General features: G+C 36.4%; 1 protein-coding gene across 4 annotated transcripts in view; it reads left to right on the top strand.

The window, feature by feature from the left end:
• The window catches only part of DMD (dystrophin), a 2,430,848-nt gene that overhangs the window by 412,213 nt on the left and 2,001,945 nt on the right, over positions 1-16,690 (top strand). For all 4 annotated transcript variants that reach the window (XM_045298663.1, XM_045298661.1, XM_045298660.1 and 1 more), the window contains exons 3-4: positions 2,425-2,517; positions 12,278-12,355. In XM_045298663.1, the coding sequence (XP_045154598.1) occupies positions 2,425-2,517; positions 12,278-12,355 (171 nt within the window). The remainder of the gene's footprint in view (positions 1-2,424; positions 2,518-12,277; positions 12,356-16,690) is intronic.

The raw sequence follows: 16,690 nt of genomic DNA, 5'->3' as shown, positions 1-16,690 counted from the left end.
CCTGGTATCGCCACCGTCGCCCCCGGTCCCGAGAGGCTCCTCCGTCCTAGATTCCCTGCGCTTCCAACTCCCATCTGCACCGCTGTGTATCATCTCTTAAGTGAATTCTTCTGCAAGGAGGGGGACTGTCCACATATTTGGGATTGGGGCCAGCCCCTCAGACCTCTCTATTGGTTTCCTGCTGGCATGAAGGTATTTTTATTGGGATTTTCTTTGTTAACTGGTATCAGAGGTTCATTTCGTGAAGAAAATATTCATTGCAAAAGTGATTGGACAGAACTATAGGGTCTCATGAACCAAAGGAGTAGTTATGCTTTGTGTGCTTTGCCAAATCAGTGTCAAACACGTGGAGGGAAAGCCATTAAAGATGGTGTGTTGAAGGAAACATTACTGCTTTCATGACATAAAATGACACCTGCAACAGAACCTCAAAGTCTTCAAAAAAGATGAGAAAGAACAGGAAATAAGATTTAATTAAATATGATTAAAAGAAAATTAAAAGGGAGTAAGCCCTTGAAGCTTCATGGCTTTTGCCTCATTTACCAAGGTTAATTATTGGATATGGGATGACCACTTTCGTCCTTGACCTTCACTTTCAGAGGTGCCAAGAAAAAGAATAGAGCACCTTTCAGGTGACTTCTACCTTTTCCACCAGACTCATTGTGACCCTTACTTTTATTTATACCTAGAATTTGGTAAACAACGAGGAAGACTACAAAAGGAGGTTAGGAGAGAGGAAAAAAGGAAAGTGAAATATATATAAAGCATAAACATCATCCTACATTAATGTAGTATTGTCTGATAAAATACTAGCATTGTTTTCTGTAAATTGCAATAGAGTAGTGCAAACTGGTGTTGTTTTAATTTGTTTTACTAGTAATGGAATTGTACCTCAGAAAGTCTAAGCCACTTGCCCAACATTTCATAGCTAGTTTATAAAGCTTTGAAACCATACTGACATATGCCCAGCTACTTCTGATTCATAGGACAGAATAGAATTGCCTTTTTGGGAATCCAAGGCTATAAATCTTTACAGGAGCAAAAAGGCTCATCTTGCTCTCATGAGCAACTGGTGGTTTTGAACTGTAGACCTTATGGTTAAGAGCCCAACGCATAATATACTATGCCACCAGAGCTAACTAATGGGAGGTTTGAATTCAAAAGTCAAGTATTATCTGTTTTGGGGACGGGCTCTATTTTTAGTCAGGGAGTGAATAGTTAGAGAGAAAAGAGAGTAAAGCAATTATGAGAAATTAAATGTTTCACTTTCTTTACGGTGTTCATATTACAGTGGAAATAAGACAGCATGGAGGTAAAATTAAAATATTGAATATATAATTGAGTTTCACTTTACACCATGGATTGGAAATGTGTTATTTAAATAAAATCTGCTTAAGTACATTCTTATGCTATAATAAATATATGCAGTAAGTGAGGAAGGGAAAGTATTTCTGAATATTTAGCATAAATCAAGCCTTCATAACAATTTTCAACCAGTGGTTGTTGCTGCAAGATTCTGAGGCAAATTCATTAATCTCTCCTGCTGGAAGGATGTTTGGTTAGACAGTCTGAGAAACACTCTATGAAAGAACATACTGGGTGTAACAAATAAAAAAATTGACTTTCAATTAAGCTACTTTAATAAAGCATTAACTATCTGAGCTTGGACATTTTTTCCTCTATCATCTACTGCCTCTTCTTTCCAGGTACCCCACGAAGGCCTCTGTCTTGTCTACAACCTTCCTCAAGTCCCATTTGGTTTGAATTTTGTTTGAAAAGGAGAATTGTAAAATAACCTCTTGGTCTGTGTCGGTATATTTGGACTGAATGGAAGATCACTGATTGCTTTGTCCACCTTGTCTTGATTCCTTGCCCCAAACCCCAAAGGTTCTAGCCCAGAAACTTGAAGCTATATGATACCTGTAGACTCAAGGTTAATGCTTTATAATATATCCCAGGACACTTAACTTTCTCAGTCTCTGTTCTGCTTCCTCAGTTAGCCTTCCGTATGTTTACTGGCTTTATAATGTTGTACATCATTGAGTCAATTCAGACTCATAGTGACCCTATGTACAGCAAAAGCAATGTTCCCTGGTCCTATGCCATCCTCACTAGAATTGTTATGTTTGAGTCTCTTATTAGCCACTTCATCAACCCATCTTGCTGAGGGGTCTTCCTCTATTTTACTGATCCTCTCCTTTACCAAGGACTGATCCTTTCTGATAACATGCCCAAAGTATGTAAGAGGAATGTTTGCCATCCTCTCGTATAGGAGCAACCTGGCTATTTTTATTCAAGAAATATTTGTACTTCTGGCAGTCCATATTACACTCAAAATGTTCTATATTCCATGTGTGATGTATAACATGGAGAAGGATCATTTGGGACCCCAAAGTGTTGAACTGAGCATCCTTTGTCTTTCAGTTTGGGAAGCAGCACATAGAGAACCTTTTCAGTGACCTGCAGGATGGGAGACGCCTCCTAGACCTCCTCGAAGGCCTAACAGGGCAAAAACTGGTAAGTGACATATTGTCTCAAAATGTAGCATTCATATTAGTAGAATTTCAAGCCACAAACAAACTTGGTACCCTTTGATAAACTATAGCAAAAGTCACTAATTGATGATTTAACTAGCAATGTAGGACCTATACCTTAACAAAACAATCTCACCAAATTAGGTTCATCTTAGTCTAGCCTATCATAGGGGAGCCTTTGTGCCTCAGTGGGTTACACTTCGGGTTGCTAACCGCAAGGTCAGCAGTTCAAAATCACAAACCGATCTGTGGGAGAAAGCTGAGGCTTTCTACTCCCATATTTAGTTACAGTCTCAGAACTAACAGGGGCAGTTCTACTCTGTCCTAAAGGGTTGCTATGACTTGGACTCAACTTGATAGGTGTGTGTGAGAGAGGGATAGTGAGAGAGAGTATTATGTGCAGAGCAACATGCTGAACATTTGGTTTTCTTAATTAAGGATATTATTTACTTGTAATATTGGTTATCTTTCTTATTGGATTTTTGGAAAGGTTCCTAAATATAAAGACTTTTCAAAATGATCTTGAAGCTTTGATGTGTGTTACAATTATTCTACCATGAGTCAGTCTGCAGCAGAATAGAGCATAGACATAATTTTAGGGCAATACACAATGGTATATGTGATGAGTGTGGAAGCCTCATTTGAGAATTGTTATTCCTATGACTCCAGAGTATTCCTGTAAGATAAGTCTGATAGTTACACAGCCACAGATCAATAACATCCTGCATTAATCAGAGTTCACTGGACTTGGATTTCACAATGGGGAAGAAAGCTCTAAGAATCAGATCTTATTACAGGAATAATCTTATTCTTAGAATGTTACTATTTTTGAAAGTGGTGATTAAAACCTCCACTTTCTACAGTCACAGCCACCATCCTAGCAAGGGAATCTTGCCAAATGTGATTTCTTCTCCTGACCCCTCCTTGTAACACACAACCTTAAAACACACACACACACACACACACACACACACACACAAGTTTCTGCAGTTAAAATACAAAGTATGTTTGGTGTATGGAGCCCTGGTAGTGGACTCTTTAAGCACTCGAGTGCTAACCAAAAGATTGGTGTTTCTAAACAACCTAGTGACTTTTCGAGACAAAAAACGTATTTATCTGCTTCCATAAATATTACAGCCTATAAGATCCCCTGTGTCAGTCCAGCTTTGTCATCTAGGGTGGCCGTGAGTCACAATTAACTGGACAGCACACAACAACAACAACTTAGCTGGCATACAAAGCTGTTGAAATCTTACATCCACAACTAGCCTAAATTTCTCTTAAGCAAACCCTCAGGTCTAAAGTTGATCTGCTTATGTTCTATCAGAGATGCCTGGGGGATTTCCTGCACTATTTTAATTGTCTAGAGTTGAAAGCAACTTTTTTTTAAAAAGCAAACTTCTTTTTTTTTTAGTAGTTTTCTTGGGGGCTCACACAACTCTTATCACAATCTATACATACATCAATTGTGTAAAGCACATTTGTTCATTGATTTTCCTCATCATTCTCAAAACATTTGCTCTCCACTTAAGCCCCTGGCATCAGGTTCTCACTTTTGCACTCCCTCCCCGCTCCCCCCTCCCTCATGTGCTCTTGATAATTTATAATTATTTTATCATATCTTGCCCTGTCCAACACATTAACCCATACCATACAATTCAATGGTTCAATCATATAAAGAAGAATTCTACAATCACTACCATCAAGTTGATGTTGTTTTTGTCTTTAGGGGTCACCGAGTCAGTTGCAACTCACAGAGACCTTATGGACAACACAGCAAACATTGCTCTCACAATCATTGCCATATTGGAACCCATTTTTGCAGCTATTGCACCAATCCGTGATGTTGAGGTTCTTCCACTTTTTGGGCACACCTCTACTTTACAAAATATGATTCCCTGCCCCCCCCCCCCAAAGCCTGGTTTCTGCTGATAACGTCCAAAAGAAGTGAGCTGAAGCCTTACTATTCTGATTTCTAAGTAGAATTCTGGCTATCCTTTACTCAAGACAGATTTGTTTCTTCTAGCAATCCATGGTACTTTCAGTATTCTTCACCAGCACCATAATTCAAATGTACAGATTCTTCTATAGTCTTCCTTATTAAATGCCTTTCACCTGCATATAAGGCTATTGAAATTAGCATGGCAGGGGTCAGGCGCACATTAGTCCTTGAAGTAACATTCTTGCTTTTCATAGTTTTAAAGTGTTTGGGGGAAGTAAATTTATCCAATGTAGTGTGCCATTTGATCTCTTGACCGCTACCTCCATGAGCATTGATTGTGCATCCAAGTGCGTTGGGCTGGAATGAATAGAGAAACAAATTCAGTGACACTCATATATGTGTAAGAAAGACCTTCATATCGAGAAGTGATTATATATCAAGAAAACATCTAGTCCAACTCAAGTCCATAAATCTGATACTAGTCTATAAGTCCCTCTTTAAACTCATGCAGTCACATACAACGATGCAGAATTCAGGAGTATCACAGGTTGGTAATTGCAAAGTCTTTTGGATCCAAGTTTGGTGGAAACATGACAGGGCTTCATCAGCTCTCAGGATGACCAGCAAGTGTGAAGGTGAAGGCTGAGAGAGAGCAAGAGCTTGAGAGAGAGAGAGAGATTCCTCTGGCCTTCCTTATGAGAAGATCACACCCTCAAGGAAACACCATCAGTCTGTCACCTGATTGACAGGATGGATGTCACCCTACACTTTTATATATCTTCAAATTGACATAAAATTACTTAACCACTACACCAAGTAAGATAACATCCTCGGCAATTTTAACCTTTTCTCTATTTATCATGATGTTACCTATGCCACTTATATGGAGATTTGTTTTCCTAACATTGAGTTCTAATTCATATTGAAGGCTACAATCCTTGACCTTCAGCAGCAAGTGCCTCAATTTCTCTTCACTTTTAGCAAGCAGGATTGTGTCATCTGCATATTTCAGCTTTTAGATAAGCCTTTCTCCAATCCTGAAAGTCCGTTCTTCTTCATATAATCCAACTTCTCTGGTTATTTACTCTGCACACATATTGAATAAGCATTGTGAGAAGATACATCCCTGGGTTGCACCTTTTCTGATTTTTAAACCATACAATATTCCCCTGTTATGTTTGCACAACTGCCTTTTGAACCATGTACAGGTTCCACATGAGCACAATGGAATCTCCATTCTTCTCAAGGCTACCTAGTTTTTGATGATTCACACCGTCGCATGCCTTAGCATAGCCAATGAAACAACCTTTATCTGACATCACCAGTGATAGTCCTTGTTCTGTGTCCTTTGCTGAATCTGGCTGGAACCTCTGGCAACTCACTGTCAATGTATTTCTGCAACCATTGTTGGATGAGCTTCAGCAAAATTTTACTTGCACATGACATAAATGATATTATTTTATAATTGAGCATTCTGCTGAGTCGCCTTTCATTGGAAAGACTACAAAAAATGATCCCTTCCAACCAGTTGGTCAGGTAGCTGGCTTCCTAATTTCTTGGCATAGATGTGTGAGTGATTCTAGTACTTCATTAGTTTGTTGAAACGTCCCAACTGTTACTCAGTTGTTACTGTCAACTTGGGGAGCCTTTAGTGCAGCTTCGTCTCCTTCATTCAGTATCATTGGTTCTTGATCATATGCTATGTCTTGAAAGAGTTGAATGTTGACTAGTTCTTTTATATAGTGACTCTTGTGTATTCTTTCCATCTTTTTTTCTTGTCATCTAAAAGGATACTTTATTTATTTTTATTTTTAAAAAAATTTTTGGGAGATAATAAAGATATCATATCCTTCCATGGTTTGATCCTATCAAGTAGTGTTATTCCTGTATCCTTCACTATTTTACCCGTAGAATCAAGATTGCATCTTGAAGCCTGATTTTTTTTATTCAATTATTTCTAAGATGCTGAGTGTGTTCTTACTTTTTGATTTATTGAATCTAGGTATTTGCACAGTTCATTATAATATTTTACTTTGTGTTCTCAATCTGCTCTATGAAATTTTCTGTTAGTTTTTTGAATTTTTAAAATTTCATAATTTCTACCATGTGCCTTCATTTCTGAGTCTTTTCTGTTCTCTTATCTCTTTCCTGTCTTTTTAATAACCTTTGGTTTTCTTCATGAATTATGGTTTTGATGTCATCCAACAACTCATCAGGTCTTCTGTCATTAGTTTTCAATACCTCAAATCTGCTCATGAGATGTTTTTGAAATTCAGATGAGTTATCCTTAAGGTCGCATTTTGGCTTTTTTTGGCTTGCAATTTTCTTCAGCTTTAACCTGAACTTTAAAAAATGTATTATTGATATATAGTTCACTTATCATACACTTCATCATTCAATAATATTAAAAAGAGATGCACAATCTTCACTACAATCAGTTCCAGAACATTTTCTTCACCTTATATTTGTTATTAGCTTACCATTTCCCTCTGACCTTCCCTTCTCTTGTCCCTTGGAAGCCCCTAATTCAGTAACCGTCACTATAGCTTCACCCATCCTGGATTTCATACACTGCAAAACATTCTTTTAAAAAATAAAAATAAAAGACCAACAAAAATAACAAACCAGAGAAAAAGAACCCAATCAAGAAAAAAGCAAGGAATATTAAAACCTAGAACAAATGTATAGTGGGTCAAATGATCTGGTATCACATTTTAACCAGAACTTATTTATGAGTAATTGATGGTCGTTTTGACAGTTGGCCCCTGGACTCATTTTAGATGCTGATGCTGAATTTCTTCAGTGTTTCTTCCCACAGATGTAGTCAGTTTACTTTCTGTGCATTCCATCTATAGAAGTCTACGTATATAGTCATCATTTGTGTTGTTGACTTAAGGTATTTGCCTTGAACAAGTTGCTGGTCTTGAAAAATTCCTTCGATTTTACAGCTTAATTTCTGTCACCAAAATCATGTGTTCCAACATCCATTCCTTCCTCTTTGTTTCTGATTTTTTTTGCAAACTAATAATCAATAATTGTCAATGCATCTTGGTTGCATATTTGATCAATTTCTGACTGAAAGCATTGGTAAAATTGTTAAATTTCTTCTTCTCTAGTTTCAGTGGCTGGCATATAATTTTGAATAGTTATATTGACTATGCTTTCTTGTTTTTAGGTAGATATTACCCTCTCAGAGACAGCATCATGGTTCAAGATAGATCTTTAATTGTTCCTTTTGACAATGAAGGTGACGCATTCTGCTTGCATTTTTCATTCTCGGTGTAATAAACCATGTGATTGTCTAATTGAAAGTAGTCATTATCAGTCCTTTTCAGCTCACTATGGCCTAGGATATCAATCTTTATGCACTGCATTTCATTTTAGACAACTTCAAATTTTCCTAGATTCACACTTCCTTATGTTCCAAGTCCTAATTTTGAAATAGATGTTTGCAGCTCTTTCTTCTCATTTTGAGTTGAGCTCATCAGTTAATTGAGGTCCCAAGGGCTTTACACCATCCATGTCATTATGGTCAACTCTTCTTTGAGAAGGCAACTTCCTCAGTCATATTTTGAATTCCTTCCAGCCTGAAGGGATCATCCTCTTGCACTATATCTTACAATTCTCTGCTGCTATTCCGTATCTGACAATGTTTTACTGCTATTCATAAGATTTTCATTGACTGAGTTCTCAGAAGCATACAGCCAATTCTTCCTTCATAGTCTGGAATCTCTGCTGAAACCTGTTCAATGTGATGATCCTATTGCTAGTTGACTAACCAGTGACATAGTTTCCAGCACACACAGCGACATGCAAGCTACCCCAGTAAATAAATTGGCAGATAAGTGGTAGGACTTGGAAAACCCAAAAATAAAGCCACTGCCTTCGGATCCTTCTGACTTATAGCAACCTTATAGGACAGACTAGAAATGCCCCTGGGGTTTCTGAGACTAACGCTTTATGGGAGTAGCAAGCTGCATCTTTGGTGGAATGGTCACCAGTTTCAAACTGCTAACTTTGAGATGAACAGCACAAAGCATAGTCACAATGCCACCATCTGTGGAACTTGATGGCAGTGGGTTTAGAGTGCAATAAGGTTTGCTATGAGTTGGAATCCGCTGGGTGGCAGTAGGTTTGCTTGGTTTATCTCTCTGTTCTTCCACTCCTCCAGATAACTTGATCCTACCCAGTGAAGTTTTTCTAAAATGTTCTGCTTAGTTCTCTCTTTGATTTCCTACCACAAGATGTCCATTTGTTGATACCAAATTGGTCTGCACACTCAATGTTTCTCCTTTCTAATCCACATCAAGGACTGTGTGGGATTAGCATATTATTAAAGTTGAACCAGTACATTTTCACGACGTCTGAACTTGTATTGGAACTTGTATTGTCAGGAACATCTAAATCTGAATTTGTATTGTCACGGTACCTTAAAAAAAAGTTCAAATCCAAACAGTGGCTCCTAAGAAAATCTGTGCTAGCCCAGTTAAATTCAAGGCAGAGATGTCATCCTAGAAGGTTATGGTAACTTCTTCGGGCATTCTAGAGGGGTAATCTAGATAGATTGTCTTGAAGCACACAGGATGATCATGGGGCCTTATTAAAGCATTTTAAGAAACCAGACCAATGCCTTTGTGAGGACAGGACCAGGTAAGTTTCATCAAGGAAAAAATGTTCCCCATCCCAATGTGTGGACTCATTCTTGGAGGCTGGCAACTGTTAACCTATGAGAATTTTCTTGGCTAAATGTCCTCGATTTTATCTATTGTATAGCCCTGATATTGCCTCCTCAGACTACTTTTTGATTCTCAAACTCCAAGAACACTATAAAGGACTTCAAGTTGAATCCCTCAAGGATGCCCAAGCTGCAATTTGAATGTGGTATAAATTGAAGAGAACAGAATTCATCAGGGAAGTGCTAAAGCTATGGGAACAATGCTGTCCAACGTTATTAGATGTAGATAGAACCTATCCCAGGAAACAAAACTTTTCATTGTAATATTAAAAGTAAAAAACATTATGATATTGTAGCAATACTTTTTGACTTATTCACACATAAAACATGAAATTTTTATAATGTCTATCTATCTCTGTCTACCAGTATGTGTCCCGCATTTCTCCTGAATCTTTACATGTTCCAATTTTGAATTACCAAATGCAGAAATCTTAGTACATCCTAAGTTTCAAAATCCCTGTTGGTGCTTCTGGGCTCCATATCATAAGCTGGCCCTCTGCGCGAGGCCTTGGTCTCTCCAGCATCTCTTCTTTTCTGACAATTGCTTTCCTCTGCTAAGGTGACTCTTTCTGCTCAGTGCTCTAACTTAGGCAACTGTCTTCCATCACACAGAACAAGTCAGTCAGGCCTAACAAATTCCATATAGGTTCAGGGTCAAAAAAAAAGAATCACAGGGAAGCAAGGGAAAGAACAAGGACTTGAGGTATTCATTGGTATATGGACAGATAAAATGAACCAGTGTCAGACACTGATGAACAAACAGTGAACCCTATAGCCATGATGTTGGCCTTTATGATACAATTAAGTATCCTCTTCATAATTTAAATATTTTTGCCAAGAAATTCTGTCATTTGTTTCTCATCCCTATCACGTATCTGTCAGCCCATGTTTGAGGACCTCATATTTCCCACAAAGCAATAACCTCTCTCACGAATGTGGTCAGGTTCAAATGCTGACCTTAATCCTAAGCATTTCTTCAGAGATATATCCTGTACCTCCATTGGGAATTTCACATATTGAACAGAAATATTCAAGTTATACTTGGAATCATCAACATATGAATGACTGGCTGAGGACATCCTTTAGGTTAACAGAAAATCACTTTCTTTACATTTATAAACTTAAAATTGTTCTCCACAGGGGCAGGTTTCAATTTCCATATTAGGATCAGAAATTGCAGCTTTTTTTCAAATAGAATCTATTTCCATTGCTTTTTTCAGTGACTTCTTCCTTCTAAGTGTGCAGCGTATTCCTTTTTCTGAAAACTGTTCACTTTGGGTGTCTCTGCTGGTATTTGAAATGCCGGTGACATAGCTTCCATCATCATAGCAACACACAAGACACCACAATATGACAAACGGACACAGGAAATGTATCAATTTTAGAATCTGATGCATTGAATTATGGTGCTGGTGCACAATATTGCAAGTACCATAGATGGCCAACCAGAATGGTCCTTAGAAGCAAGGATGTAAAGACTTGGTCTCAAGAACTTTGGACATGTTATCAGGAGAGACCAGTGATGCTTGGTAAAGTGGAGGGTCAGTGACAAACAGGAAGCCCTTCTCAAAAAATGTATTGACACAGTGCCTGCAATGATGGGGTCAAATATAACGACAATCGTGATGCTGGCACAGTATCTGGCAGTGTTTTATTTTATTGTAGGTAGAGTCACTAAGACTCAGAACCTAACAACAATAGCAACATAATTTGTTGAAGCTTGATAGACAAAAACACTTGAGTCTGAAACTTAGGCAAACATCATTCCTAAATTATCAAAGAAGTACTGATGCAAGTGCCTAAAAGGTAATCTATGACTTCGGTTTAAATATCAGGTAGAAGATCGATTTGAACCAATGTTTCCCCAACTTTACTGTCTTAAAATAATCATTGGCCACATTAGCAGTGAAAGCATTCACATACAACACTTGCCTTACTTTGGACCTGATGTGCTGCTGCCTTTCTATGAACGGACATTATTTTTCCATGTGATAGAAAGTGGGGGACTTCCCCAAATGCAGGCCCATACCTTTTTGGAGGAAAACTGTCAAGGATGTCAACAATGGAGTACCCTCCTTGTAAAGTTGGCCATTGAAATGATATGTCAATGCGATTTGATAAAATGTGAAATTATTGAAAAGAAATGGGAACACACATAGCAGCCATCCTCGAAGTAGACATTCACAAGTAAATCAAGGGGCTTCCCTTCTTTTTTTAATCCTTTCATTAGGGGCTCATACAACTCTTATCACAATTCATACATACATCAATTGTGTAAAGCACATCTGTACATTCATTGCCCTCATCATTCTCAAAACTATTGAACTATTAAAAAGTATCAGCTTAAAAATACAGGAAATGCTTTGACTTTGGGGTGAGTGACTGAGTTGTTCTAACTCTGTGAAAATGATTTCCTTTAGCCCAGTTTTATATTACATCACTTTGTTAGACTAGAAAATCTTTTAAGCTTCCTGAAAAAGGTTTTAACTTAACTTGCTTATCTATTGTACCAACACATATACCTATTTCTCTTATGCATACTAATTTTTTAAGTTTTATTCATTGGTGGTGTAGCAGTACTCTCAGCCCACGCTACAGGAGGAATCATAGCAATCATAGCTAGAATAGTCCTTAGGTAGAGCCAAAATGCTGTCATCATTCTACAGGAGTCCTATGTACTGATGCTAAGAAAGACCTCTGACAAATCAAATTGGTCCCAGTGGTTCTCAACCTGTGAGTTCCGACCTCTTTGGGGGTTAAACAACCCTTTCACAGGGGTCACCCGATTCATAACAGTAGCAAAATTATAGTTATGAAGTAGCAATGAGAATAATTTTACGGTTGGGAGTCACCACAACATGAGGAACTGTATGAAAGGGTCACAGCATTACGAAGGTTGAAAATCCCTGGAACCCACAGCTTCATGATGGATGTTTCACGGTCTGCGATCTTTTCAAATATTTACACTCTGAAGTGAAATTTAGAAATAGTTTAATTTCTAAATGTAGATGGTTAGTCTCTCTACTGTGCAGTAAAAATGTTTTCTTTGTTTCCTGTTGTTTTCAGCCAAAAGAAAAAGGATCCTCAAGAGTTCATGCCCTGAACAATGTCAACAAGGCACTCAGGGTTTTACAGAAAAATAATGTAAGTGGAGAGCCGAACAATATCTGTGCACCAAGGAGCCGCATGCTGAATGTTTGAGTGAAGGTGCTGGCCACCAATTCACAGGCAGTCTTAGGTTTTTGTGGCGATTTAAGCAGTTTCAGAGGGTGTGTGTTGTTCCCTATATATCTGCATGGGGTTCATGGGATGTAGGCTGTGAATATGCACAGCCATAGTAGGCGAGGTTAAGGTGTGATCCAGTCCTGATAGTAAAATCCATGTTCTTTTCAGCTTTTCTTAATGCAGTCATATTTGATGAAAAACATAAATCCTGCAATGAATCCAGTTCTATGTAGCATTTTTTTTGTTCAACAGATTGCTTTTGAATGAACAAATAAGCAACACAATTACCATTGAGTCAAGTCTGACTTATGGCGACACCATGGATGCTGAGTAGAACTGTGAGGCATAAAGTTTACCATGATTAATGTTTTAGCACATAAGCTCACCCGGACTTTGTTCCAAGGTTTCTCTGGGTGAACTCAAACCCCACTCCCCGCTTTTGGTTATCAGCTGATCATGGTAACTTTTCCCTCTATACTTCTGATGCCTTTTTATGTAATAAGTATATGCAAGTGTGAGGTTTTCTTTGTTTGTTTGAATTAAGCAAAGATATATTTTTTAAAGTTTGTTTGAACTAAGCCAACTTCCATTAAATATATAGCTTAAGTTTTTAGAAAGTCAAAAAAATGTTTTGAACTTTTCAAAGTGTTTTAATTAGAAATGGGGGTTGGATGTTGTCATCGATTATTTTTTGTTTTGTTGTTGTTGTTTTCCTCTGTTCTTACTTTTTAAAAAAAATCATTATATTGGGGGCTTGTATTTTTTGTTGTTCAACAAATCCATACATTGTATCACAATCCATCCATCCATCCATCCATTGTGTCAAGCATATCTGTATATGTCGCCATCATTGTTTTCAAAGCATTTTTTTATCAGAAGCTGATACCGAAAGTCAAAATTTTAACACAAAATAAGAGCTGGAAATATGTCTTCCACTTGTTGACATTTTTGTTTTACTTTAATCACATGAAAAAAAGTGTGTGTGTGTGTCATTTGAAGAAGTAGACAATCATTCTAAACAAGTGGGTTAGTAATTGAGGGTGTAAGAAGTGACTTTGAAAGCTTCCCTACCTTTATCAGGGCATTAGAGTCTGTCCTTATTTTTTTTTATTAACATCTTCCAACCCTTCTAATCGACCAATAGATTTACCAGACACTTTTAGTACCTTCCTAATTGTATTACATTTCTCTTTCAAAGATCAATTCAAATGAATTGATCTTAAAATAACCACAAGCCATGACAGATTAGTAATGATAGGAATTCCCCCAAATTGTGCTCAGATAATCTAGCAAGCAGAGGATATCACTCAGAATATGGAAGTAGAGGTTTTTTAATAATAGGCTCATTTTATGAACTTTGTGTCATCGACACATTTAACGCATGGACATTAGTTAGTGGTAATGTTATTGCTATTTTCTGAATTAATAAGTAATATTATTTTCCAAATCTATTTTTTAATCCAGCCTAAGGCCATTTAGGAATCATTTGTCTCATTGTAAATCTGATAGGTTCTTTTGAACTATCCATATTATTTTAAAGTTAGGGAAATGTTTTAAAGATATCAAGCACTTACACAAAGAAAATAACTTAAAATATCAATTCACTATATTCCTTTTAAAAAATAAAAACAAAGAAAGTAGTAGAAGACTCAAAATATAATCAGATTTTTTTAAATGAAATCAGAGTCCTCCCACTCCTACCAAGAAAATTTCACTTAAAAAAATAGACTTTGGGATCTCTTACACAATAGTGGATTAATGTAGGCTCACATATTGTCTGGCAATGATCTTGCTTTTTATCAAATGCTGGATTGAGCTTATGAAATTGTGTGATCTTCTTTGTATTTTATGTCAGTTAATTTCACTGTTTTCAATACAGGACCCAAAGAAATCCTAGCAGTGAAACAGAAAAAAACTGTCGAAAAAATTCTCTTTGACTTTGGCATAGGCAAATATTTTTTAGATATGAAATAAAAAGCATTGTTCACAAACAGAAATGTTGATGACTTGACCTCATGAAAGTCATGAGATTTTTAATTCTGGTGGCGATCTTGGGTAAGCATTGAACTCACTGCAAGCTTGACAGTTCACAGCTACCAAACGCACCATGGGAGAAAGTTAACCCGATCTGCTCCTGTAAAAATTACAGTCATGGGAATTCTGTGTAGGGTGGCTATGAATCAGAATCAAATTGTTGGCAGGGGATTATGTATTCTTGATATAAGCTCTCAGTTAAAATATCTTTTCTGTGGCTTATTGGCTTATTTATGCAGTGGTCTCTTTTGATAAAACGAAGGTTTTTAATATGCTTTTAGAAAGAAAAAAATAAACTTTTCATTTGTATTTTTTGTTCTTGGTTAAGAAATAGTCATTTGAATTTATGTAAGCTTTGTTATTTTAAATCCGAGCTATATTATATCTGAGATGGATTACTGTGTATGATGTGAGGTATGGACTAAAATAAAGAGGTTTTTTTGGTTGCTGTGTTCAAATTTATAATCCAAAGAAAATATTTGTTAAAAAGAAGATTGCTTCACCAGTGCCCTAAAATCCTATATCTCTCACAAAAATTTAGTCCTAAATGTGTAGATATACTTTAGGACTTTAATTCATTTTGCATGTTTTCACTTGTGTATATTTGCCCAAATATTATATCACCTTTTTATTCTTATTTTAAATACTGGTATATAGTAGACTGTGTATTACCACTTCATTTTTTCAATATTCCATTGGTTATTATTCTCTTGGTTATTATTTCCATATTTAGTTCCATGTGCATTTTAATCACTGCTTCAATTTCTACCTATATGAACACACAAAAATAATTTAAATGAAATTTGTGGATCTTTCCTAAACAGCCATATTTCCAACGGAACATAGGGAACCTCCCATTTTTGCAAGGGAAGGCCTCAAGAGAAGGGTTTTAATTTCAGAAGGAAGCCTACACACAGTACCTTCACTTAAGAAAAAATATTAAGGAGAAACTGCTTAAAAGAAGGTCACTATGTTAAATAGCAGAAAATGAAACAACACATTCTCAAGAGGAATCCAATACCCATAATGAAATAGTCTTTATTTGAGTTAGCCCAGGCCAAAATATATAAAATGTATTCAAAAGTAAATTTATTACAAATCAGAATGGATTCCAAAGTACACATTTATTACCATCTGATTATTACCAGAAATAATAAACACAATGAAATCAAAGAGGAAGTTCATGAACAGGGTACTTTTAAAATATATATATGGATTTGGCTGAGGAAAACCAGAAGCTTGAGGAAAAGACACCTAAGTGTTAGAGCACCCAGATGTATCATCCAACTCAAAGAGGAAGCAAAATATTGGGTCAAATGTGGACTTGTAAGTATATACACTGTCAGCCTGTGTGCTGTCTGGGACCCAGTTTCACAGTGCATGACCTTTAGTCAGATTTTTTGAGTGATGACAGGGAAAAGAAGTTGTTTCTAGCTACTTTTGGATCACACTAACATCATACTCCTTCCCATGTTTCTGGGGAAAAGCAGAGACAGAAAAGGAAGACAGGCTAAGAGTTATTTCTTATTTCTCTTCTGTTAAACAAAATCCTCAGAGAATACTAGTATATAAAGGCTCCTGCTGTATGTAGAAAAATATATATATAAAGATTTGGTGAAAATATTAACCCACGATAGGAATGTTTAAAATGTATATTATTTGATAATAATGCAATAGTACTGCAAACTAATTGTATAGTTTTAAAAATAATTTCAATTACTTTAAAACATGTTAAAGAAGAAATCAACTGTATACATAAACATCATTTGTTTAAGAAAAATATCTCATAAGAAACCCCATGAAAAATGGTCTCAGTTCTACCCAGAAGTTCAATTTTTGTCTGCTTTTATCTTTATAAAAAGGCAAAGATAAAATAAATTAATTAAAGCTTTCAACTAAAAATGTTACAGAAAGTTAAAAAAGATGCTATAAAGAAAGTAGGAAATAGAAGAAAATATAAAGGCAGAAATAAATGAGTTAGAAAGAATACCAGATAAAATTAATGACTATTTATTTATAATAAAATATACTAAGTCTTCTATGCCTAATCAGGAAAAAGCACATAGATGGAGTTTTGAAATTGGCAGGTACTGTTACTTATAATTATAAGAGAACTAGAAACCAAAAATGGGTTCTGCTAAACTATATACGTTGAATTAAAAAATAACAGAATTATATTTTATTGAAAATGTTGGATAACAAGAATTAGCACAACTAAGT

This window comes from Echinops telfairi, unplaced genomic scaffold (genome assembly GCF_000313985.2).
Source record: "Echinops telfairi isolate 266 unplaced genomic scaffold, ASM31398v2 ScPeMD7_7436;HRSCAF=8474, whole genome shotgun sequence".
NCBI lineage: Eukaryota > Metazoa > Chordata > Mammalia > Afrosoricida > Tenrecidae > Echinops > Echinops telfairi.
Note: the sequence above shows the minus strand (reverse complement) of the source record. Positions and strands in the feature narration are given on the sequence as shown.